General features: G+C 34.4%; 3 protein-coding genes across 3 annotated transcripts; 2 read left to right on the forward strand and 1 right to left on the reverse strand.

The window, feature by feature from the left end:
- Positions 1-11839: 11839 nt before the first annotated feature.
- On the forward strand, positions 11840-14823 carry LOC115951266 (ammonium transporter 3 member 3-like). Its single transcript, XM_031068451.1, has 3 exons — positions 11840-12567; positions 13257-13542; positions 14085-14823. The coding sequence occupies exons 1-3, from the start codon at positions 11926-11928 to the stop codon at positions 14579-14581; spliced, it is 1425 nt and encodes a 474-aa protein (XP_030924311.1). The 5' UTR covers positions 11840-11925; the 3' UTR covers positions 14582-14823.
- A 3045-nt stretch (positions 14824-17868) lies between these two features.
- On the forward strand, positions 17869-20400 carry LOC115953177 (ammonium transporter 3 member 3-like). Its single transcript, XM_031070710.1, has 3 exons — positions 17869-18734; positions 19232-19517; positions 19897-20400. Exons 1-3 carry the CDS (start codon positions 18093-18095, stop codon positions 20379-20381), a joined length of 1413 nt encoding a protein of 470 aa, XP_030926570.1. The 5' UTR covers positions 17869-18092; the 3' UTR covers positions 20382-20400.
- A 112-nt stretch (positions 20401-20512) lies between these two features.
- On the reverse strand, positions 20513-24563 carry LOC115953178 (BAG family molecular chaperone regulator 4). Its single transcript, XM_031070711.1, has 4 exons — positions 24124-24563; positions 22598-22854; positions 22367-22513; positions 20513-20893 (listed from the first exon to the last, which is right to left on the reverse strand). Exons 1-4 carry the CDS (start codon positions 24362-24364, stop codon positions 20699-20701), a joined length of 840 nt encoding a protein of 279 aa, XP_030926571.1. The 5' UTR covers positions 24365-24563; the 3' UTR covers positions 20513-20698.
- Positions 24564-24926: the final 363 nt, after the last annotated feature.

The raw sequence follows: 24926 nt of genomic DNA on the forward strand, positions 1-24926 counted from the left end.
AACAATCCACAACCCAATCAACAACCCACCACCACCACCACCAACACCCAAAAACCTATACCCACTGCCACCCACATCCACCACCACCACCGTGGCCACACCAACCCACAAACCCCACCACCAACACAGCCACGCAGAGAATCCCACGCTGAGAAACCCACGCCGCCACAACGAGAATCCCTCGCCGAGAAACCACGCCACCACACCCAGAAATCCACTCTAAGTTACCTAGCAACCACGCCGACGCTAGGCAGCGCTTGGGTCGGCGCTGGGCAGGGGTAGGCTCTTGGGTCGGTGAAAGTGAGGAAGAGAGAAAAAAAATGGAAAGTGGAGAGAGTGAGACTGAACTGAACAGAGAGAGCCAACGAGCAGAAAAAGGAAACAAGGTAAAAAAAAAAAAAAAAAAAAAAAAGGAGAGGAAGAAATATTATTTAATTAGAGGGAGCAATAAAATATAATATATTGTTTTAGCTGTATACAGTCATTTTTGGCCGTATACAGTAGTTGAAAAGCTAAAATTTTTAACTATGAGTCTATTTGGATAGAACTTATTTTACTGAAATTGAAAACTGAAAACACTGTAGTAAAATAATTTTTAAATGTGTAAATAGTACTGTGGGACCCATTTTTAATGAAAAAACTGATAAAAAGTGAAGTTTGTGAGACCCGTGAACAATGCATTTATGCACTGTTCAAAAAAGACCGGTCAACAGTTGCGGTTGAAAAAAAAAAAAAAAAAAAGAGAAAACGCAGATGCATCACTTAAACATGCTATCCAAACATACACTATACCTCCACCATTGGATTCTCACTTTTGTAATTAGTGGTACTAAGGGTCTGTTTAGATAGAACTTATTTTGTTGAAATTGAAAATTGAAAATACTGTAACAAAATAATTTTTAAATGTGTGAATAGTATCGTGAGACCCATTTTTAATGAAAAAGTTACTAAAAAGTGTAATTTGTGGAATCTGTGGACAACTGCTGACTTAAAGCACTTGCAATAGTGAAGCTAAAAAGCTATAATACTATTTTAGCTCCACCAATATACCAAAAAAGCCTTGCAGTAGTGGAGGAAAAGTTATAATTTTTTGCTAATTTTTTACAGTGCACATCTATCTATAGATGTGCACTATAGCAGACATCTAAAAAAAAAAAAAAAAAAATTATTTAACCTCCGATTACAATAATGCAACTTACTTTATTTTTTTCATTTCTTTTATTCTATCTCACCGTGCTCTCTCTCATCATCACTCTCAAGCTCAGTTCTCTCATCAAGCTCTCATCAGTTCTCTCATCAAGCTCACATCTCTCTCATCTCTCAAGCTCTCATTTCTCTCATCTCCCAGCCCAAGCCGTCGCCGTCCCAGCCCACGCCGTCCCAACCTACGCCTCAGCCCATGTCGTCCCAGCCGATCCACTTCAGGTCAGTGCTCTCTCTTCTTTTGTAGTGAATTTTTTCATTTGGGTGTTTGTTGTTTTGGCTTAATTTTTCTGGGTTTAGTGTTATTTTGTGGTGAAAAATGGTGTTATCGCTATGTTGTTTCGGGCAAATGGTGTTATTTTTTTGCTGTTTTTGCTGGGTATAACATCTGAATGGAAGAATGTATTGAGAATTTTCTGTTTGTAGGAATTTGTTGTGTGGTTTTCTTGTAATAGAAGTTCTTGTGGTCTTTGTAATTTGTGCAGGAAAGTTTATATGTTTTGTTGTCTTTGTAATTTGTTGTGTTGTACAAAACCACAGAGTTACGTTTGAGAATTTTCTGTGTGCAGGGAAGTTTACATTTGTTGTGTTGATATAAATGTCTCTGTAAATGTCTATAAATGTCTCTGTAATTTGTTGTGTAGATATAAATGTTAATTTGGGAATTTTCTATGTGCAGGGAAGTTTATATTTTTTTTTTTTTTCTAATTTTATGGAGTCATGTAGAGACACAGAGTTACGTAGAAACCTAACATATATCACGGGAATCATGAATGGGGATATAGAAATTGACTCACAATTTATTGGCGGTGACAGTAAAAAAGGCGGTGGTGACGACGATGGTGGCGGCGGTGGTGGCGGTGGCAGTGGCAGTGGCAGTGGCAGTGGCAGCGGCGGCGGCGGCGGCGGCGGTAGTGGTGACAGTTGCAGGTGGTTGTGATTGTTGTTTATTGTAATAGATATATTATTTTATTGTAGTAGACAGGGGCGGCTTGTTGTATTTGGGAGCCTAAGGCGAAAATTGATTATCTTGTTTTAAATGCAAAATTACTACTAATTAACATAAACTATGTAGAATTTTTTCTTTTTTTAGAAATTTTATAAACAGAAAAAATTTGACAAAATTTTTCATACTTGTTGATATAGTAAATTGATAATAGTATGTAAAAGAGTGGTATTAGTGGTGGACTTAAATGAGAACTAGTAAAAGTTTGCTAACTAAACTCTTATTATTATTCTTATTTTTTTTTTTTAAAGTACAACATTCACAATATTTTTTTACAAAACATCCTAGGTTTTAAGTTACTTTTTTTTTTCTCTTTGAAAATATCACTATAATTATTTTTTTTCCATCAATAACAGGTTGTAACAACGTACTACTTAGCATAATTGTAAAAGTGTTATAAAAAATATTGTGGACGTTGCATTTTTCTCTATTTTTTATTTGTTTTTCATCTGGTAAAAAAATATTATTTTATTAATTGATTATAAATAACCCTATTGGTTAAAATTTGGGGGCCTTTTTTTTACTTGGGACTTTAGGCGACCGCATTTTTTGCTCCACTATTCAGTCAGCACTGGTAGTAGATATATTATTTTATTGTGTTAAAAGCTAAAATAGCTCCACTGCTGTGACATGTATGTAGGTAAAATAGATAAAGTAATTTTTGGTGGAGTTAAAAAGCTAAATTTTTAGCTCCACTGTTGTGGATGCTCTTAGTCATAAGGTGCTGCTGAAGCAAAAAAAAAAAAAAAAAAAAAAAAAAACGCTGTGGACGCAAACCCAAACCGCACCTAAATATAACAATATAACTTTTTAGCACCACCAATACTAATGCTCTAAGTATAGCACTTAACCTCCATGGGGTTTTTTGTGCGTAATACAAAGTCCACATGTGATGGATTTATATTTTATATGAAAATAATAATGATAGGGATCATCATATGATTAATTCATTGTTTGTTTTTATGAATATTTAATGATTTACGTATAAAACATTACCACATAAGATTAGATGATATACTCAAATTTTCTGGAATTTCATGTTTCAAGGAGAAACTAGAATGAAAATTTGTGTTTCCCCCTTAATTTTTTTTTTTTTTTTTTTTTTTTTTTTTTTTTTTTTTTTTTGAGGAAGTAGATAGGAGGATTGTATCCAAAGAAGTAACCAATCAATAGAATGAATTAATTTCTGAATGATGGCACTACTGGAGTTTGCCTTTCGTTCTGCTTGATTGTGCAGGCCAAGCTTTTTATAAATTCCACCCACATTTGTTAAGCTATATATAAATACTACATATATCCTTGAGGAAGACATTGCATCCGTCGTTTCTGTGGAAAAATTGGAGCCTAACTATGAGCTACACATAAAAACAGAAAAACCATTAGGTCCATTAATTACTCTCTTGGAATTTACTTATAGAACAAAGTTTTCTGAGTCTAGTTTAACGCGCTAATTGAAAAGTCATCCAAGTGTGGCATGTACATATATGCCAAACAAATGAACAATACCGCAAAGAAATTGAAACCAAATAACAAAAAGACAAGAAGATTGTCACAACAAGGCCAGTGCAAGATTTCCTTAATTGAAAAAACCTCATAAATTCTTTGCTTTTTGATTCTAAATGGGTCTAATTCTTCTTTATGACCCCTCACATCACATGTCAACTTGTTCAAAATCCTCATTGGCTCTGTCCCCTCACTCCATATTTACCAATTCCTTTGTATAAAATTATTGGCTGACAGCCATTAGCCACACCATCTTGCTTTTGAGTTAATTTCCAACCTCAAAAACCCAGGTGTGGATATAAATCTGGTTGCAAGCCAAGCAATCTGTATATTTGAGATGTCGTACCTACAATTGTTATCCATAAGCCTAACTCCAATATATATTTTCTTTTGTATAATTTGATTAATTACAATAAAAAAGACGGATTAATCCTTTGGACGTTAGAAATATCAGGATTTGTTAATTAAACTATAAGACTTTTTTACCATAATTATACATATATATATATATATATATATATATAAAATGTTTCAAATCCAATTTTTTAAATTAAAGTAAACGTTTACAGATGTGTAAGGGAAAAGTATGATATACGAAATTAACCATACCTTTGATTCTGAAAAAAGTTAGTTAATCATACCTATAATAGAATTGGTAATCCGTAATCCGTACTCTACTCCTAAGTCGTTTGGTACGAAATTAATAGCATATAATACATTCAGAAGAAGTATCCAAGGATGGTATCAAAAGAAAGAAAAAGAAGTATCCAAGGATATATAGCCCCCACATTTTTTTTATTCTCATTTTGTTTTTAGGGAAAATTATATTTTATCACTCTAAACTATACCTTAAATGCTTGTTTAAGGAAATTAAATTTTACAGTTTTAAAACTCCCTAAATCTCACCCTTTCCATACACTCAGGGAAATATTAAACCACGTATATCTGACAAGTTTTAAAAGATTTTAGTTTATTTATTTATTTATATATATATATATATATTTAGTTTTATGTTGTATGATAAGTTTTTCAATTAAATACTACCAACTTATTTCTATTGATCAATGAATCGTATCATTAATTCTTTATATTTTTAAAAGAATCATATCATTAATTTAATTATCTTTGAAAGAAGATATATAATTTGTACTACATGGATAAGTTACATGATTAAATTTCATTGACAAATTCAATATATACAAGAAATCATATATTAATTTTGTCCACCAATTTTATAAAATAAAATAAAAAATTATACTTTTTATTATTTTTTATAAAAGAAAACCTAAAAACTTTATTAATGAAGACCAACTATATCAACCTAAAAAACATAATAAAACTATGGTGGAATATCGTCCATCCACACAGCATAGTCTGTGACATTAAAAGAATACTTAACTAGACTATGGACAAGTTTATTAGCATCTCTCCTAACATGAGAGTATAGTATTTGATTAAAAAATCTAGAGAAAAACTTAGAATCTTGAATCAACGGATCAAAGGAGGCTAGAGCCCTTCCATCTTCTCCCAAAGCTTTAATGATTACCTCGCAGTCACATTCCAAAATAGCTTGACCAATTTCGACTTCTATACCAAACTCAAGTGCTGGCCAGAATAAAAACTTAAAGCATCCACATCAGTGGATGCAAAGTCTTGCATAATAGAAAAAGACACAAATTTTACACATTTTGCCTAAAAAATGCTCCACATTAGTGCTTCTATAAGTATGCATATTTGCACATTTACTACAGTAATCATGCATATATGCATGGTTACTGTAGCACTTGTATTTAATATTTTAATAATTTTTTCTCTCTCCTTGTCTCTGTTGCTCACTCTCACCTCACTCTCCACTGCCGTCGAACACTCTTCTTCCTTAGCAACCATGACTTGAGTGACTTAAGTCCATGACTGACTGAATGATGCTGTCGTTCTTTAATTTGATATTCCGGCGAGCCAAAATGATGCCCCCGTTCCAACATCCTTCGCCTACATCCAGATCGCTCAAAAACTCAAATCCTCTTCCAAATTGCTCAAAAACTCTTGATTCTCAGCAACATCAGTTGAGACCCATTTGCAAGATCGCTCAAAAACTCTCAATAACCCATGAGACCTATCTACCAAGTCAAAGTCTGTTGAGGGGAAATTTTTTGATGTTTCCAAATAGAATATGGGGTAGCCAAGCTGAAACAAAACGATGGACCCTTGAAATAAAGCCCAAAGGCTTTTGGTGTTGTGTAAGCCCGCCCAAGCAAGAGATGAAGGCTGCACCCTAACAAGAAGATAACAATAAAGCACAATAAATACGTTACTGTTGTTAGTTTGTTATATTATTAGTCCTTTTACAGCATCATAGTTCAAATCAGTCCTCTAGTGGTACGGTATTATCTCCAACAGTAGGGTAATTTCAAGTTAATAAGTGTGTTTACGTGGTAAAAATCATATGTTTTCCTTATTATTATTAAGTCAACATAAGGGAAAACTTCCATAGTTTCCAAAACATTATAGCCTTTGTAAAGTTGTAATTTATAACTATGTGTTTTGTTGGCTTTATTCCATGACAAAAAGTGTTGTAATTGCTTTAATTTATTTCCTTGTACTTTGTGGGATTTTATTGTATTGGGTTTAGTATTAAGTTGGTGAAGACTTAAGCTTAAATGAAGAATTAGTGGATTTCACGAGAAGCTCGCGAGAAGTTAAGCCGCGAAAGAGCCACGTGAGAAGCACATGACTGGAAGTTGAAAAGTTGTGCCAGACTATCGTTTTCGCGAGTGTCTCGTGGGTAAGGCCTTCTCGCGAGACAGTCGTAAAACATTTTGCCTGGAGGATTTTTAAGTGTGACTTTCCTACCCTTCACCCATACTATATATACCCTCATTACTCACAAATGTAAAGGAGGCCATTCAAAGAGAAAAACCCTAGATAGGTTTTCTACAACACACACCCATCTTTTTGAGAGATGGCTACTCATCCTTAGTGAGAAATCATTGTAGCCTCTTCTCCATCCCTCACTCATTGTCATACTTTGAGAGGAGATTTGTACCCAAACAAAACCCACACCTATTCGGAGTGTAGAGAGTGTTTTGGAACTTGAGAAGTTTTGGGGAATTGCCAAAAGAAGCCGGTAAGGCTTGGCGAATGCAATCGGGTGGATTGCGGGATCCGGAGAGCTAGACAAGACACGGTTCCGAGAAACCTTGTTGGAGTAGGAGCTTGAAAGACTTTGGTACATCGAGTAGATTAGGCTTGGAGGGTCTCTTGCTAACCCATGTATCCCAACTAATTGTCTAGTAGATCGATTACCGTTTGGAGGGTGGTGGAGAGGTTTTTCGCCGAGTTCTTCAGTTTCCTTTTCGATAACACATCGGCGTATTATCTTGTGTTTGCATTCTCTCTTCCCTTACTCTTGTGCTTTACTTTTAATGTTTTTTATTCATGTTTATGCACTAGAGTAGTATCGGTTTATTGCGCTTTATTTATTCTTGTTTCCGCACTTAGATAAGTTAGAGTAAAAGCAATCTAGCAGTAATTTTATTTGGGGGTCTAAACAGCTCTTGTGTTTTTAACACATTTTCGAGCTTTCAGCCTTCATCATAATAATACTAAATAAAGATTAAAGGCTTTATAGTTACAAATACAAAAGGGAAAATAGGATGGAATGAAGGGAAAGAGAGATCCCAACTCAGTGAAGCAAGTATTAAACTAAGATTTTGATGAGTATGTGTGCATAAAGTATGAATGAGGTAATGTGGGCTGTTCTGAGTGAGTGAGATGGGATTAACACTGAGGTTAAGGCTTTAGTGAGTAGTGGGCTAAAGGGGGATGAGTGGTGAGCTTAAGGAGAGCTAAACCACAAGTAAAATGGAAAATAAATCAAGAGTTTCAAAGAGGGTAGCTATCTGTGACTAATTGGGAGACATTTATAAGTTATGATTGTGTAAAGGAGAGAAAAGAATATCTAAGGTTAGATGAGTGTGGGCTGAAAGGGATGAGTAGTGAGCTTAAAGAGAGCTAAACCACCAGTAAAATGGCAAATAGATCAAGAATTTCAGAGGGAGTCCGTCCCCCCCTTTGTGGGCTGAGATGCTTTTGCTTTTATAATGGAGTTTTGGAGAAGTATTAATTAACAAGAATCCAAAAAAATGTAGGCCTGATTCAGGGGAGCCAGAAAGCTGCATTAATAACTTGGATTTGGCCTAAAAATGGGAGATTTGCTTTTGGGGTTACCTTACTTCTTTGGGTAATGGTGGGATTTTGGAGTGTTTGGGATAATCTTGCATTAAATGCTAAGATTGCTGAGATTGTGTTCAGCCAATGAGATTAAGGCAAGTATCAAGAACGAATCATAATGCTGCAACTGAGATTTGAACCCTAGGAAGTAGAATTCAACACTTCAAGCCAGGTGTCAAAGTTTAAGCCCACTTCAGAGGGTTCCGTTGGAGATCACTTTATACCCTCCAAACCACATGTTCCCAAATTTTCCCTTTTAGGATTCATGGGCTTGGCTCATGAATCATGTTTTGAACGTTTTTAATATTTATAGCATCAATTTGTTGAAGTTTGGATGATTTGGTTTCAGCTCCCTTTTCCGCTAGAGGTGCAGTTTTGAGAAAGATGATGGAGTCCCATCATCCTTTGGACTTCAGCTGATATGACAGCCCTTGGGCACTGTTCATGTCAGGCAAAGGGTGGCAGAAAACTGATGGGACAGCCTCTAATTCATCCTCAAAGACTTGGTTCTCTTGTAGGGGTCCCTAATTGTTTCTTTGGTTAGGGATGAACAAGGGCTAGTTGCCCACTTTCAAGCCTCTTGTTGGGACCTTTTTGGGCTGGAACTTTGCTCCATTTCAACACTTTTAGTTGGGCCACATGGCCCTCTCTTTGCTTGGGCTTGCTCCCTTCTCTACGAGATTCTTGGGCCTGCAAAATGGGCATTAAAGACATGCTTTGCCATGAGTTTTTTACTTCTCATGGGCTTTAGTTGTTAGTAGAAATAAAATGAATCTATGAGCTTTAATAAATATTTATGATAGATTTTGGGTATTAATTCTCATGGGCTTTAAATAACTTCTCATAATTTTTACTATGGATTACTTTGTAAATGATATATTCCTTGGAGCTTTTTTAAATAATGGCCTCCAATATTTTTCTTGAGAATGATATTTATCATGAGTTTTAAATAAATATGGTAACAACCACTATAATGGAATAATGTGATGTTCTCATGAGTTTCTCTATAAATAATCATAATGGACATGTAGGATGAATAATTACCATGAGTTTTGGTAATAAATATTACGAATGTTGTAATGTAAGATGGATAGTGAACATGAGTTTATAATATGAAATAAATAAATGTCATGGGTCTAATAATCATATATTTCCATGAGCTTTTATAAGATGATCGCCATGGGTTTTGAGAGTAGATAATTTATAAATTCCATAAGCTTGTAATATTATGGTAATAGGTTTAAGGATCTAAAGTATTGTTCATTATTGGACTTTTAAGTGAAATAATTATGATATAGTATTTTGCCAAGCATTGATAACTTTGGGCTTTTGATAAAAAGTGCCAAGTAGTTAGCTTGAGCTTTTAATAGTGCTATCGTAAGTTGGGTTTTTGATTTTGCCAATGAGAATTGGGCTGAATTGGGCTTTGATGTTGCCAATGAAAATTGGGCTTTAAATATTGCCAGCGAGAACTGGGTTTTGATATTGCCAATGAGAATTGGGTTTTGATATTGTTAATGTGAATTGGGTTTTGGATAAATAAATTGGCATGGGTTTAAACCATGGGCTTTGATTATGGATTTGAATTCCATTGATAAAATTGTTTTGCCATGGATTTGAATCATGAGCTTTTCAAATATTGCCAAGTATAAGTATTCTTGGGTTTTAAATAGAATAGGATGTGTGTATTAGGTTCATAGGGCCGGTTTTGGGCTTAGCTAAATAATGATAATAAAATTGGATAAAATATGAGTTCTTGGGCTTTTTGTGATAATTTATATCATAACCCAATTTAAGTGATAAGATATGAAACATTTGTCATTAACATAATAGTAGAGCAAAAAATATTTGGGAAAATCCAATAACTTATTAGTGGTATTTGAAAATAAATAGGTGGTACTCAAATAAAATTAGGTGTTAAAAAAAAGTACCCTAACAAAGTCCAAGCAAGCCGCTTGGGGTGGCTCCATGAGACTCATCTACACCTTCTCTACCTGGGTTTATTTTGCTTTCTTTCTTTTGCTTTTTGTCTATCTGGGTTTTTGTTTGGCTGCTCAAAAAGTTAGAATTGTGTGTGCGCGTGTGTGTGTGTGTGTTTTTTTTTTTTTTTTTTTTTAATTTTGTTGATTGTTTATGTGTTTGATAGGAATAAATTAGCTGAAGATTTGTGGGTTGATGGTGGGTGTGGATTGAATATTTTATTTGAATAATTGTGTATAATAAACAAACTGACGTGGATGTTTTGTAAAAATGGAAGTGTAAAATAGAAAAAGTAGATTTTAGATGTGCAAATTTACAAAAATTTTGCATTTACTGATGTGGATGCTCTTAGTACAAGTGTACAACAACACTATAAAATGATGAATATCCTTTTTTTTAATATATATATATATATATATATATAAAATAATGAATTTTAGATCCCAAAGAGAGATCCACATAAGTTTAATCCGTTTTATCCAATTCTTAATTTCAACAAATAAAAAAATTATATGACGTGGGGGTTTCGTTTGTGGGTGTCATATTTTACCACCACTACAGCCCTACTACATTCAAAATTCAGATTCCACTGGTCACTTCTGCATGTAATATAATTATATAAAAGACAAGTAGGCTTTAAAAAACTACACTATAGACCATATCTAAACATATATTTTTTATAAACATATATAGGTGATAATTCCTTTTTATTTTTCTAAATAATTAAAAAGTAATTTTCGGCATGAACTCATCCATTTTACATCACACACATATTTATTGAAGTAACATTACTCGAACAGCTCAATTCTTAGCCGGCATCGTGTGACAATTCAAACAAAAGTAAACAAGAAAGAAAAGAATACAAAAGCATTACATCAGGACATCTACAACAGTTTGATAATAAGATCCAGTTTCAAAGGTGGGGACTATGAACAGCGTTTACTAGTCGCCAAAATCGATAAACCCACATTTGTTTTATGCGCAAATTTCCATGTTCACACCCCAAGCTGCTTGGAAAACTTTGAATAATGAATATGGTGCGAAAATTCTTGGTACTGTAGATCCCACCGATATTTATGGGCGCTGTCCTTGTATGCGTAACTTCGCGCGAGTTCAGATCTTGACTTTTAGCATAAACAAAATTTCTATGAATTCAAAGACTATTGGACAAGAATCTGGTGGAATCTTCCCTCATGTGCTTGAGAGATTCTGTGCATTCACCATCACAATATCTTTTATTAAATTTGGGATCATGTTCGGTGCATTAGCGCACCGATCACATGTTAGAATACAGATACATATTCATGTTTATATCATAATGTCCATGATTTATATATTAATACTTCCTCTCTTATTGTAATAATTGAATTATCAAAAACTTTAGGTTAAAACTAATTCAATGATATGGTTGGAATAATCAATAAACTTTGAATATAATTGATAGAAAGATGTACAACATTGATTAGTATCAAACATAAAAGTAAAAAAAAAAAATTAATCCAAAAACATACCCTTAACTTTATTATGGAATTTTTAAAATCTTAACCATTTATTTTAAAAAGAATTGGTATTGACGTATTGGAATTCTAGATCACAAATAATTTAAGTGGACATCAAAATATAATCTACCTTAAAAAGATATGATATGAGAAATCCAACTTCCACTCTAAGCTAGATGCAATTTATATATGTGTGTATGTGCGGGCACATCATCTCATTCAATCACTTTGACAAAATAGTCAAAATCATGCTTAGATGACAACAAAGTGGATCCTACATATTTGATATTTCAAACAAAACCACCATGGCAACGGGTGCTTCTTTTGACTATGAAAATAGAATCTTGAATCATCTAAGTATCCAACCACATTAAAAAAAAAAAAAAAAAAAAAAAAAAAAAAAAAAAAAAAAACACTGTATTCTTTATATAACTAGAGGTCTCCTAAATCTCCCCCTGTGAAGGTCTTTGGGGTCAGAGCTACAACCTTGAAGACCCACCAAAGATGGCAAACTCTTCAGTTGTTCCATCGGCATACCTTCAAGGCCTAGTTCCAGCCGTGCCTGAATGGCTAAACAAAGGAGACAATGCATGGCAGATGATATCTGCAGCACTAGTTGGCATGCAAGGCATGCCTGGGCTAGTGATTCTCTATGCAGGCCTAGTGAAGAAGAAATGGGCTCTAAACTCAGCTTTCATGGCTCTATTTGCCTTTGCAGCTATAATGCCTTGTTGGGTATTGTGGGCTTACAAGATGTCATTTGGTGAAAAGCTTCTTCCATTTTGGGGTAAAGCTGGCCTTGCTGTTTCTCAAGACTATTTGATCTCACAAAGTGTTTTACCCTCCACACAGTATAAAAATATTACTGCTGCAGCTACACTCTTATACCCTACAGCTACTATGGTGTTCTTCCAGTATGCCTTTGCTGCTGTGACTGTGATTTTGCTTGCTGGTTCAGTTCTGGGTCGGATGAGTATCAGAGCTTGGATGGCTTTTGTACCACTTTGGATCACTTTCTCTTACACTGTTGGTGCATTCAGTGTATGGGGTGGTGGCTTCCTCTTCCAATGGGGTGTCATGGATTATTCAGGTGGTTATGTTGTCCATTTAGCTTCTGGTGCAGCAGGATTCACAGCAGCTTATTGGGTAAGGAAATCTTTCTATTTCACTGGCAATTAAGAGATTCCATTTAACATTAAGATTTTAATATTTAATGGATTTAACGAAGTACAAAGTGCCATGTTATTTAATTTTTGTTTCAACAATAAATTATTTAAAATTTTAAATGCTCTGACATTAGATACATAATACATCTTTAGATTTATATATATTGCGCCCATTCATGGGCGCGTAGTTGTTAATAGATTATCTTAAGAAAGTTTTGATACTATTTTTATTGGAAACATAAAAAATTAATTAATTCTATTTTTCTTTTCACATAAAAAATATTAATTCTAAAAATATTTATTAAACAAATATCATTAGGGCATCCATTAACTTTCCCCGTAAATATTTAGTATGAACCACGATCCATTTTTAAAGATATTAATTCTAGAATTGTGTGAAATTTTAAATGAAGGAATATGGATTATGATCCTAGTCTAATAACTAGGATATTGTATGGGGGTGTAATTTTTATTTAAGGGGCAATATTGAAAGATATTTTGTTTAATTCTCAATCTCAGCCATTAAAAGCAATTGCATATGCACTGGATCATAATCTAAGTAAGGGTGTACGAATTTATGCAAAGTAGTCAATAGTGTAGCATCCAATGAATCAAATTATTCAACGAAAATAAGTAGTAGCTTTGACTTTTGCTTGGTCTTCATTGTAGGTTGGACCAAGATCGAGGGAGGACCGAGAAGAATTCCCACCTAACAATCTATTACTAGCACTTGCTGGTGCTGGAATTCTTTGGATGAGATGGACTGGTTTCAATGGTGGAGATCCTTTTTCTGCCAACGTGGATTCTTCTATGGCAGTTCTCAACACTCACATTTGTGCAGCCACCAGTCTGTTGGTATGGACATGTTGGGATGTGTTATTCTTCAAGAAACCATCTGTGATTGGAGCCATCCAGGGAATGATAACTGGGTTGGTCTGTATAACTCCTGGTGCAGGTGAGAACATTCTTATAAGAGAATTTTCCCTCTTACGTATTAGTAAAACTATGAAAACAACTTTTTTCACAACAAATAAATTTCATCATTGCTAAGTTAGTCGACCATTAAAAAGTTGCACAAAATTTCTACGTTTGCAAGATTTGACTTGGTCAAAGAAATAATGGTGGGTGTGCTAGTAACAATTGGGTCCACCACAAACAGTTGACTAACCCAATAATTGTGAAATCTATTTTCTTGTAAAAAATGTTGTATCATTATTGCTTTCATATACCATGAAAAAAAAAAAAAAAAAAAAAAAGTCAAAATTTAAGTTATTATCAATTTTCGTTATATAAGATTTACTAGTAGATGTAATAATGAATATGATTGATATCACTTTAAAACATAATAAATAAATGTCTCGAATTTATTTATTTACTTATATATTTTTTATGTGATTGATAATACATTAGTTTAAAATTTATGGTATTCTAAAAATTATGCTATGTCGATACTTTATTCAATTTTCTCCACATTCTCAAACTTTCCGCAATTCACAGGTCTTGTTCAAGGCTGGGCTGCCCTGGTAATGGGAATAGCTTCTGGGACTATTCCATGGTACACAATGATGGTTTTGAGCAAGAAGCTGCCATTTTTGCAAAAGGTTGATGACACCCTTGGTGTCTTTCATACTCATGCTGTTGCAGGAACCTTAGGTGGAGCTCTTACTGGACTCTTTGCTCATCCATACCTCTCGAGCCTGTTCCTACCTGTCCCCAATTCAAAAGGGTCCTTCTATGGTGGTAGGGGGGGAGTTCAATTTTGGAAGCAGTTGGTAGCAGCAGCTTTTATTATAGGTTGGAATGTAGTAGCTACATCCATCATACTCAATGTCATTAGACTTATAATACCCCTTCGAATGACCGATGAAGAGATCGAGATTGGGGATGATGCAGCTCATGGAGAAGAAGCCTATGCTCTTCAAGGGCAAGGACGAAGGGAAAAATTTATTCAAAATGGAAATGGCAATGCTCAGATTGAACTTGAAGAACCCTGATTCTATTGTCGGACTAAAGGAAATGTAAAAACATTCATTAGCAATTTTATAGACCACATAAGAGATTGAAAAATGAAAGGCACATATTAAATGTTGTAGATAAGCAACTTAAACACGCACATGAACTAAAGGTGGGGAAATTACAATTGTTGTTCAAGGAATTTAGTTCCCTTTACATTCATGAATTCTATAACACAATGCAAAAGGTGAACTTTGAATGAAGCACCAAAAGATATTCTGCATGCTTGCAATTTTGGGTTTCACACCTTGTTCTATAGACCATTGCCTTGATAAAGCACATTTTAACCAATTCAAATTGTTCCTAGTCCTGAGTTACTTTTGTTGATTATGATGATGAGGTTGAGGAATTCTAGCTTCCAACTTCAGAGTCAAAGGTTTTACATTTGGTTGTTAACTAAGACAGCATTGCTATTGTTGCTATTTCAATTGGAGTGCTCTAAACATTGAGAGGACTTCATGACATAAAATAAAGAGGTAAGAGGAGCCCTTTATTAGGTTTGACATCTCTTGTCTTCTCCCCATAGATGAGAACGACAGATGACAAAGATGTCACACATTCCATAATCCATCTCACAAATGCTTCATTTAACCCAAAGTTCCTCATTTCAACTTGCAGAAAAGTTTCCAAATTATCATTTAAAATAAGCTATTAATTTGCAAGTCCAATTTTACTGCCATTAGCCCATCTTTCACTTTTCTTGATTTGTAAAGCCATGCAACATTTCTGGCACTACCACCTCATTTTCTGTAAATAATTTTCCGGGAATGAAGGATGAGAGGTCTTAATCTTGACACTAAGAGACTAATAGAGTAATAGGTCTTAATCAAGATTTAGCAATTGTCTTCTACCATATAACAAAGACTAATAGACTTGAAATGATTTAAAAGAGGTAGTATTAGGTAACCTAGGTTGGCAGAATATATATATATATATATATATATATAGTAACAAAGTAATTGGATTAGTGATATGGTTCCCTTTCCTTCACATGCAAATGATGACAGGGAATAACATTAGACATGAGAAAACGGGTTAGAATTTTCAAACCCAACCCGGCTTGAAAAATACCCAACCCAAACCCAATTTTTTTTACTTAGAGCAAAAACGGGTTGACTCGTGACCCAACCCATTTTAAAAAAAAAATAAAATTAAGACAATATTGGTTTAATTGTTTGTTGTGAGCTTTAAGGAAACAATTGAGACATTTACATAACTACATGCAAATGAATTGAAAGTAGGAATGACAACGGGTCTGGTTTGGGCCGGGTTTTACCATTCCCGAGAGCTGAAACCTGTGACCCGAACCCAGTTCGTTTATTAAACGGATTTTTTATTTGGGCTCCAGATCCAGCTCGCCGAGCTCCACGAGCCCTGTCCAGCTAGGCCAGATTTGGGCCTAATTCTCAGCCCAAATCATGGCCCAATCATAATCTATTTTTTTTAAGGCCCAGATGCCAAAAATAGGCCCAATCAACTTAAAATATGATATGATATGATATGATAAAAAATAAAAAATAAAAATCTTACATTATGGCATAATTAAGAACCCATGATGCATATACTTATACTGGATTGTCAAACATATATAGAAACACAAAAAGCATTTTTTTTTTTTTTGGCTTTTCTTTGTTAATATAGATTTTTCACTCATAAAAAAATAAAATAAAATAAAATAAAATACAAATCACAATCCCAAACATAAATAGAAACACAAATCAGCTTGTTTTTTTGCTTTCTCTGTTAATACAAATTTTTTACTCAAAAAAAATAAACACAAATCACAAATAGAAAACACAATCCCGTCCTCATATTTGATCTAACAATCCCGTGCTCCTTCATGACAAACAGCAACCACCACGAGATCCGTGCTCCTCTGTGAGAGCTTGAGAGAGAAAAAGGGCAACCAGCAGTGAGAACTTGAGAGAGAGAGAGGGTGGCAGAGATCTTGAGAGCTTGAGAAAGAGAGAAAGGAGGCGGTTGAGAGTTAAAAAAAATGAATTCTGAAAAGAATGAAAGAGAGTAATTATATTAAGGTAGTAGGGTTTTAATTTTTTTTTTTTTTTTTAATATTATATATGTATACAGGCCGAGTTCGGGCTGGGTTCGGGCCGGGTCGGGTTCGGGCTAGGTATGACTAAACCCGAACCCAACCCGACCTTGGACCCGTTTCGGGTTTTTTTTTAAAAAAACCCATACCCGGCCCTATTATTTATCAGGCCGAGTAAAATCCGATCCATTAGGGTCAGGCTATACCGGGTACCCACAGATTGGGCTTAAATTGCCATCCATAATTGAAAGATAAATAGTTGAGCATTCTGTAATGAGTAAAGATTTTTAGATATCAAATAGCAAAGTACATGTCAAGATAATCTGGTTATAGTAGAGTTAAAAATGTAGATTTAAAATTGTAGACATGTATGAGAAACATTCATAAGTGTGAAAATAGTGAAGCTAAAGTATCAAATTAGCATGAATTATAAATGCTTAAACCTATTTTTTAACAATTTACGTCCAAAATAAACAGCTTGTCAAAATAAATTATGATATTTCTTAGAGTATGTGTGTCTTAACAATGATAAGATATTCATAAAAGAGACTATGTATAAATAATTAAATAATCAAACTTTAATGTATATTCTTAAATTAAAATAGAGTGTCAACCACAATTGATAATAAATTATAAAATCAATTTTCAAGATTGTAAATTTCTTATATGTTTTTATTCTTTGTCAAATGAGTTATCCAATAAGTCATTTGTAATTTTGTTTTATATTTTAGGATGTTGATAATGTGTAGAAATAAAACTTGTGTATTTGTTTTACTTATCTTTATGTTATTTTATTTTGGTTAGCAATGTTGGGATTTGTATAATTTTAAAATTATTGAATAAATATTAATAAATTTAACTGAGTTCATTAATTTAATTGAGTTCATTCTTGATATAAGTGGTGAATTCAAAGTAATACATTTTACATCAAGTAATTTGCTGCATGACTTTCCAAATAGCAAACACACGTTGTTTAATTTATTAAAAAAAAATCATGTGAAAAATATGAGTAAACCCGACCTAACTGACCCGAATCCATTTTAACTCACTTAAAATGACTCGTTTTTAACTCGTAACCTGATTGACCTAACCTGACCCGATCCGCTTGTTTGCCATGTCTAAATAACATTGATCAAATCATGCAAACTGAATCAATACCTTATTACAAAAAGTGGGTCCTACATATTTCAGATAAAATAAAACACCATGACAAAGGGAACTTTTTTTTTTATTGCATTACAAAGGGAACTAAAGCATATACTTGCATAGTATTATTCTTTTATAAATTTATATAGCTATATGCGTCCCGAATCTATAGCCACTAGCTTAAGCTTTTGGGAATCTATAGCATTAGTGAAGGTTTTGGGTGTTTACCAACAAAAAAGAAAAGAAGAATAAGGTTTTGGGGTAAGGCAACAAGCTTGAAGACCCACCAACCAACAATGGCAAACGCTTCGGTTGTTCCATCGGCATACCTTCAAGGCCTCACTCCTGCTGTGCCTGAATGGCTAAACAAGGGTGACAATGCATGGCAGATGATATCTGGAGCACTAGTTTGCATGCAAGGCATGCCTGGGCTAGTGATCATCTATGCAGGTCTAGTAAAGAAGAAATGGGCTCTAAACTCAGCTTTCATGGCTCTATTTGCCTTTGCAGCTGTAATGCCTTGTTGGGTATTATGGGCTTACAACATGTCATTTGGTGAAAAGTTCCTTCCATTTTGGGGCAAAGCTGGGCTTGCTGTTTCTGAAGACTTTTTGATCTCACAAACCATCTTACCCTCTACACGGTACAAAAATATAACTTCAGCAGCTACACCCTTGTTCCCCATGGCTACTATGGTTTTCTTCCAATATCCCTTTGCAGCTGAGACTGTGATACTGCTTTGTGGGTCAGTTCTGGGTCGAATGAGCTTCAGAGCTTGGATGGCCTTTGTACCACTGTGGCTCACTTTCTCTTACACTGTTAGCGCATTCAGTGTTTGGGGTGGTGGCTTCCTCTTCCAGTGGGGTGTCATGGATTATTCAGGTGGTTATGTTGTCCATGTAGCCTCTGGGGCAGCAGGATACACAGCAGCTTATTGGGTAAGGAAATCGATCCAATACAAGATCCTTTTCTTATCTTATTTGGTGGATGTAACAGTCTAATTTTAAATAAAATTGCACAGTATATACTTTTAAAATCCATTTCAAATTGATTCCCTCCATTTGAAATTGATCAATTTCATGGTTAATATTAGATATTATAAATTCAGAGGGAAAAATTATACTCTATATCTAAAATTAACCCATTTATGATTAATATTAAATGTTAGAAGTTTTAAATAGTATAGATTACCATGTCATTTAAAACTTTAAATTATTTGACTGTCGGTTAAATCCATAAAAATAAAATCTTAACCATGAAATAGACTCTCTTCAATTCTAATGAAATGAAAAGTATTTTCAATGCTCTTTTCACTGTGATGAAATGTATCCTCCACTTAAAGTGAGATGGAAATCATTTATATATAAAATGGATGACCTCCGTATCCACCAATCACAGTAAGTAGTAACATTGACTTGCTTGGTCTTCCCTGTAGGTTGGACCAAGATCGAAGGAGGACAGAGAAGAATTCCCACCTAACAATCTATTAATAGCACTTACAGGGGCAGGAATTCTTTGGGGGGGATGGACTGGTTTCAATGGTGGAGATCCTTTTGCTGCTAACGTAGTTTCCTCCATGGCTGTTATCAACACTCACATTTGTACAGCCACTAGTCTCTTGGTATGGACATACTTGGATGTGATATACTTCAAGAAACCCTCTGTGATTGGAGCTATCCAGGGGATGATGACTGGGTTGGTCTGTATAACTCCTGGTGCAGGCGAGAACACTTCATAAGAAAATTTGTCACCTTATACATATACATCAGGAAAATGTTAAATTCACTATAATTTTTACAATAAATTAACATAACGATGAATGTAAAGGGTAAAACTTACATATAATTCCTTTTAGAGGCAGTGGATTAGGCTCTCCAAATAAATTCGAACACGAAATTGCATTGAATACAATTGTCCTTGGAAAAGATAACATTACATAAACTATACCTAATTTTTTTCTACAAGTCAATGATTGAATTACTTTTTTTATGATTGATGGCACATCATCTTGTAAGTTTTATATAGTAAAATTTGTAGCACCCTTAACATTACTCTATACCTTATTCATTTTCTCATTCTCAAACTTTCCCCTATCCACAGGTCTTGTTCAGGGCTGGGCTGCACTGGTAATGGGTATAGCTTCTGGGACTATTCCATGGTACACAATGATGGTTTTGAGCAAGAAGCTGTCATTGCTGCAGAAGGTTGATGACACCCTTGAGATCTTTCAAACTCATGCAGTTGCAGGAACCTTGGGTGGAGCTCTCACTGGACTCTTTGCTCACCCATACCTCTGTAGCATGTTCCTAACTGTCCCCAATTCAAAAGGCTCTTTCTATGGTGATGATGGGGGAGTTCAATTTTGGAAGCAGTTGGTGGGGGCAGCTTTTATAATAGGTTGGAATGTAGTAGCTACGTCCATCATACTTAATGTCATTAAACTTCTAATACCCCTTCGGATGACTGACGAAGATATCAAGATTGGGGATGATGCAGTTCATGGAGAAGAAGCTTATGCTCTTCAAGGGCAAGGACGAAGGGACCGAACTATTCAAAATGGTAGTTGTACTGTCCTGATTGAATAACACTGATTCTATTGTAGGACTAAAGGAAATGTACAAACATTCATTGGCAATCACATGTACCACATAAGAGATTGAAAAATGAATGCAGAGATCAAAACTTGTAGAAAAGCAACTTAACCATGCCAAAGAAATTGCAAATGAACCAAAGGTGGGGTAAATTACAATTGTTCTTCAAGAAATTTAGTTCCCTTACATTCATGAGTTCTGTAACACAATGCAAAAGGAGAACTTTGAAATGAAGCACCCAAAGAAAATATTCTTTCAAATTTACGTTCCACACCTTGTTCTATAGACCATGCTGTAAAGCACATTTTAACCTAATCAAATTTTTCCCAATCCTCAGTTACTTTTGCTGATGATGATGAGGTTGGGGCATTCAAGCTTCCAACTCCAGAGTCAAAGGTTTCCCATTTGGTTGTTACTGAGACAGCATTGCTATTGTTGATATTTGGATTGGAGTTTCTGGCCTTCACGCTGTCAAGTTTCTCCACAAAGTTTTGGACACGACGTACCTGTCCAAGGAAGTTAAGAGATGATGCAGCAGCCTTACAACAACAAAGCCTTAATCCAAAATTTTTTGAGATCGGCTATGGATCCTCAATAGATTAATTAAGGTCAGTCACATGTATTCTTTTCTTCCATTGTATTCTACTGAAGTCATACTCTCTAATACTTCCTTAAATGACATGTCCTTTTTTATTGCTTCTATGAATGTTATTTTTGGTCTTCCTCGAGCCTTCAAATACTCAAATTCAAGGCCATTCAAGCAAGTTCATAGTTCCATAAAAGCTTAAAACCTAGCCACAACAGATTTACATGCCCAGTCCACTAGTTGCAAGAATCAAATTTTTAACAAAGTGTTAGATGAATCAAACCTATCAGAAATATACAGTCGCTTTGGTTCACAACAATAAACTTCATTCATTTAAAGAAAAAATGACGTGACTTCCAGTTTCATGTGTCCTAGACACAATTCTACCATGAAAGATAGTGAGTCTTACTGAATCTAATAATGTGACCATCAAGTAATCAATCAGAAATACAGAGTTAACATATATCGCAAGCAATAGCCATATCATAGAACTTGAAGACAGGTATTGGATCTCTTGCCAGATCATCATTATAAAAAAAATGCAAAGAAGCAAAAATGCTACTGCAACAAATAGAATACATACAGCATATATATAATACACATCCAAAGATTTTAGCCCCCCATCCCAAAGAGAAAATAAAGGATTAGCCCAGGATGAAGATAAGATTAATCTTCACAGTCTAATTTTCCAGCAAGTGTAATAATTTGTTTGTGCTTGCACTAATTACTTTTTTAAAAATAAATAAATAATAAAATTTTATGAGAATGGAGGATATACTTCATGTACACAGGATGATTACACAAAATTCTCCTAAAAATTACATAAACACCACTTGTGTTGCACCAATTACAACTAATTCCAATATTTAATGCAACAATGGTTCACTATTAATGCATAATTCCACTAATGTGGAGATTGGAGAACCCATTATTAGAACCTTGGAGTAGCCGTTCTCAACAAATTTTAAAGAAACAGAACTACTAGCTCTAAAATGCAATGAAAAGTATTGAATTAAAAAAATAATTACGACTAATACAAAACAACTTTAAACTGGTGCAGGTTTCTTTTTGGTGGTCATTGTTGTTTACAAAAATGGCTATTATTAATTCTTTCAATAATTTTTTTCCCTAAGTCTTTCAATAAAAGTCTTCTGATACATATACACACATTTTCTATATGTTTCAAAGCACATCTTCAGATACATGGCACAACATAATATAGGATATGAGATGAAACACACATTAGCAACAAGGATCACATGAAGTGCAACATTTTATATGTTAACTGAATCACAATAAAATATAAAATAAAAAATTATCATCATGACTTAAGAATTTGTAATCCACAAGTAAAAACATAGTAACATTTCTACTAACAACATAAAAAACTAACCTCAGCCTTCCGTTGCATTTTTGCTTCTCCTTCAGCCTCAATGCCATCCAATTTCAGTAATTGCCTCATAAGCAACTCTGTCAATACAACAAATTCTTTCTCCTCAACTTTTGTCCCACCATTCACAGCCCCTTCCAAGACAGCCACCTATGCAAAATAAAATAACCTAAGTGAGTCTCAGTTGTATGCAGCCTTCAACAATAAGTGGTTTCAAAGGAGATATGGACTCACCCTTTCCGAAAGCTTATCAACCTCTGCTCTGACTCCTGCAACTGCTTCACATGCCTTTGAAATCTCATTATTTTTTCGTATCTCCTCAAGCTTCCTCTCTTTGCTTGCAGGGTTCTCCAAAAGCAAAATCTTCGACCTATCCTTCACACCTGCAATGTGGAGATGCTCCTCATCCTCTTTCTCTTTTCCCCTGAACAAGAGTCTCTGGTCTTTAGCCTCTAAACCAGTTTTCTGGACAACAGCATTCTTTATATCCCCTGTCATTAACGAAACACTTAACGCAAACATATATAAACTTCAATCAGAATAGATTATAGTTCACACTGGTTGCCTAGAAGGTTTCAAGTTATAGTTTTACACAGACATACACCAGCACATAAAAATAAACATTTGCACTCAGAAAAATAATGATATATATAAAACCATAATCAACTAGAAGAAAATACAGATTAGCAATTAAAAATTAAGAAAACCATTAAAAAAATTATGCAGCAGAATAGAAACTTTCCCAGAAAATATAAATGGAAACAGGTCGAAGGGCACATCTAACTTTTGTGTACGATTGTTAGTACACCAGTTTTAGGGACTACATGAGTGTAGAAGAATTCAGTATGCAATTCTCACCTCTCTTACCTTTATGAGAATTACTAGTACGATACTGAAAGTTTTCACAAGAAAAAATACAATAAAATCATGATAATAAGAGCACTACATCTTACAAGATAAGCCTTACAAACCAATATGTCAACTTTTTTAAACACAAAACAAAAAAGTAATTAATTAATTTATGTTGCCTTGTGGCATCATCACATTCATTGCCAGTTAAGTTTGTAGGTCATTTGTTGTACAATTAGTATTTCCTTTGACATTTTCCTTTCACAAAGAGTGCCACTGGGGACTGAAAATTTTACTTCATAAACATTACATATTAAATACAAATAAGGAAAATGCTAACGCTACTATCAATTGTACCACAAAAACCTTACAAATTGATGTGTCAATAAGCGCGATTGGTGCCATATCAACAACATAGAATACATTTTTTATTTACTTATTTTTTCGTGTTTAAAAAAAAAAAAATATGATGATGAGATGATCATCTTGGCAAAAATTAGACGACAATTAGAAACCAATGTGGACTCTTTGATTGTGCTTCAACTTTGATTAAATTAAGTTTAACTCTTCGTTCTAAACATACACACAAAATGACCATATAAAGACCATTTTGTTTCTCTCCAAAAAAAAAAAAAAAAACCATTTTGATTACTAACATTAGATTTTAAGAAAATTTTGATAATACTTTTATAGAAAATATAAAAGTTGTCAAAACAATCTGTTAAATTTTCCTATTTACTAAAAAAAGCACACAAAAATGTCAACAAATACGAGCTTGAGTACATATCAGAGCTAACAATAATGTCAAATCTCAACACTTCAAATTCTCTCAGCATAAATTAATAAATAAAACCCACAAAAAATATAAAAATATAAACACAAAGGAAGAGAATAGAAGAAGAAGCTTTTACCAAAAGTAGAATGGGCCGGAACATGGAGCACGTGGTGGGCCGGGCCGTGGCAGACGGTGACCTTGATGGTGGGCCCACCTGTGGATTCAGCTACAGCAGCGGCAGAGGCACCATCATCAACGACGACGTCGTCTCGCTTCTGAACTAACATGCCGCCAGGTCTCATCTCCCACTCGATCTCCTCATTTTCCTCGACGTGAGACGACGCCGTTGGCTGCTTCTGGTTCGAGCTCTTCCTCATCTCGATTCGAATCGAACAAAGAATCCCAGAGGAAAGTGTAGGCCTTTTTTTGGGATGTTGATATGAGAGCTTTCTGTGCAAAACAGTGACTGGGTTTGGAGTTTGGAGTCTGGAGTAGAGAGAAAGAGATCGGAGAGAATTGTTGAAAGCGTTTTGTTTTATATATGGAACGGTTGGTCGTTTGAGAAACGAGAATATGTGGATGACCTTTATTTGTTTATTTCCTTTTTGTTTGTACTTTTGTACCGCGCATATAAATTATTATAATAAATAAATGTGGTCGGCTCCGACCCAATAATGGATTCTCACCAAACCCGGTGAAAAAGACAACTATTGAGATTGAGAGAAAAATCCTAGTTAAAAAAATTGTATATTTGATTTGATTTTTTTTTGTTTTTGTTTTGGATAATAATAAAATAAAAGTTATTATAATCATCATGCGGATGAATAATGTTTTACGTGTTAAATGGAGATCCCACGTGTGTCAACAAAGTTATCTTGGTTTCATAAATTATATATTTGTTAGGTTAGTATTTTTTTTTTTTTTTTTTGTTATCTATCA

The sequence above is a fragment of the Quercus lobata genome, chromosome 7 (assembly GCF_001633185.2).
Source record: "Quercus lobata isolate SW786 chromosome 7, ValleyOak3.0 Primary Assembly, whole genome shotgun sequence".
NCBI classification, from domain to species: Eukaryota; Viridiplantae; Streptophyta; class Magnoliopsida; order Fagales; family Fagaceae; genus Quercus; species Quercus lobata.

Bases quoted from the DNA above. Each gene is read 5' to 3' on its own strand.
- LOC115951266 (XM_031068451.1), top strand. From the start codon at position 11,926: ATGGCAAACTCTTCAGTTGTTCCATCGGCATACCTTCAAGGCCTAGTT. The intron at 12,568-13,256 runs GTAAGGAAATCT...TCTTCATTGTAG, and splicing joins GATTCACAGCAGCTTATTGG to GTTGGACCAAGATCGAGGGA. The intron at 13,543-14,084 runs GTGAGAACATTC...CGCAATTCACAG, and splicing joins CTGTATAACTCCTGGTGCAG to GTCTTGTTCAAGGCTGGGCT.
- LOC115953177 (XM_031070710.1), top strand. From the start codon at position 18,093: ATGGCAAACGCTTCGGTTGTTCCATCGGCATACCTTCAAGGCCTCACT. The intron at 18,735-19,231 runs GTAAGGAAATCG...TCTTCCCTGTAG, and splicing joins GATACACAGCAGCTTATTGG to GTTGGACCAAGATCGAAGGA. The intron at 19,518-19,896 runs GCGAGAACACTT...CCCTATCCACAG, and splicing joins CTGTATAACTCCTGGTGCAG to GTCTTGTTCAGGGCTGGGCT.
- LOC115953178 (XM_031070711.1), bottom strand. From the start codon at position 24,364: ATGAGGAAGAGCTCGAACCAGAAGCAGCCAACGGCGTCGTCTCACGTC. The intron at 22,514-22,597 runs GTGAGTCCATAT...TATTTTGCATAG, and splicing joins TTGATAAGCTTTCGGAAAGG to GTGGCTGTCTTGGAAGGGGC. The intron at 20,894-22,366 runs GTTAGTTTTTTA...TTCCTTGGACAG, and splicing joins AAATGCAACGGAAGGCTGAG to GTACGTCGTGTCCAAAACTT.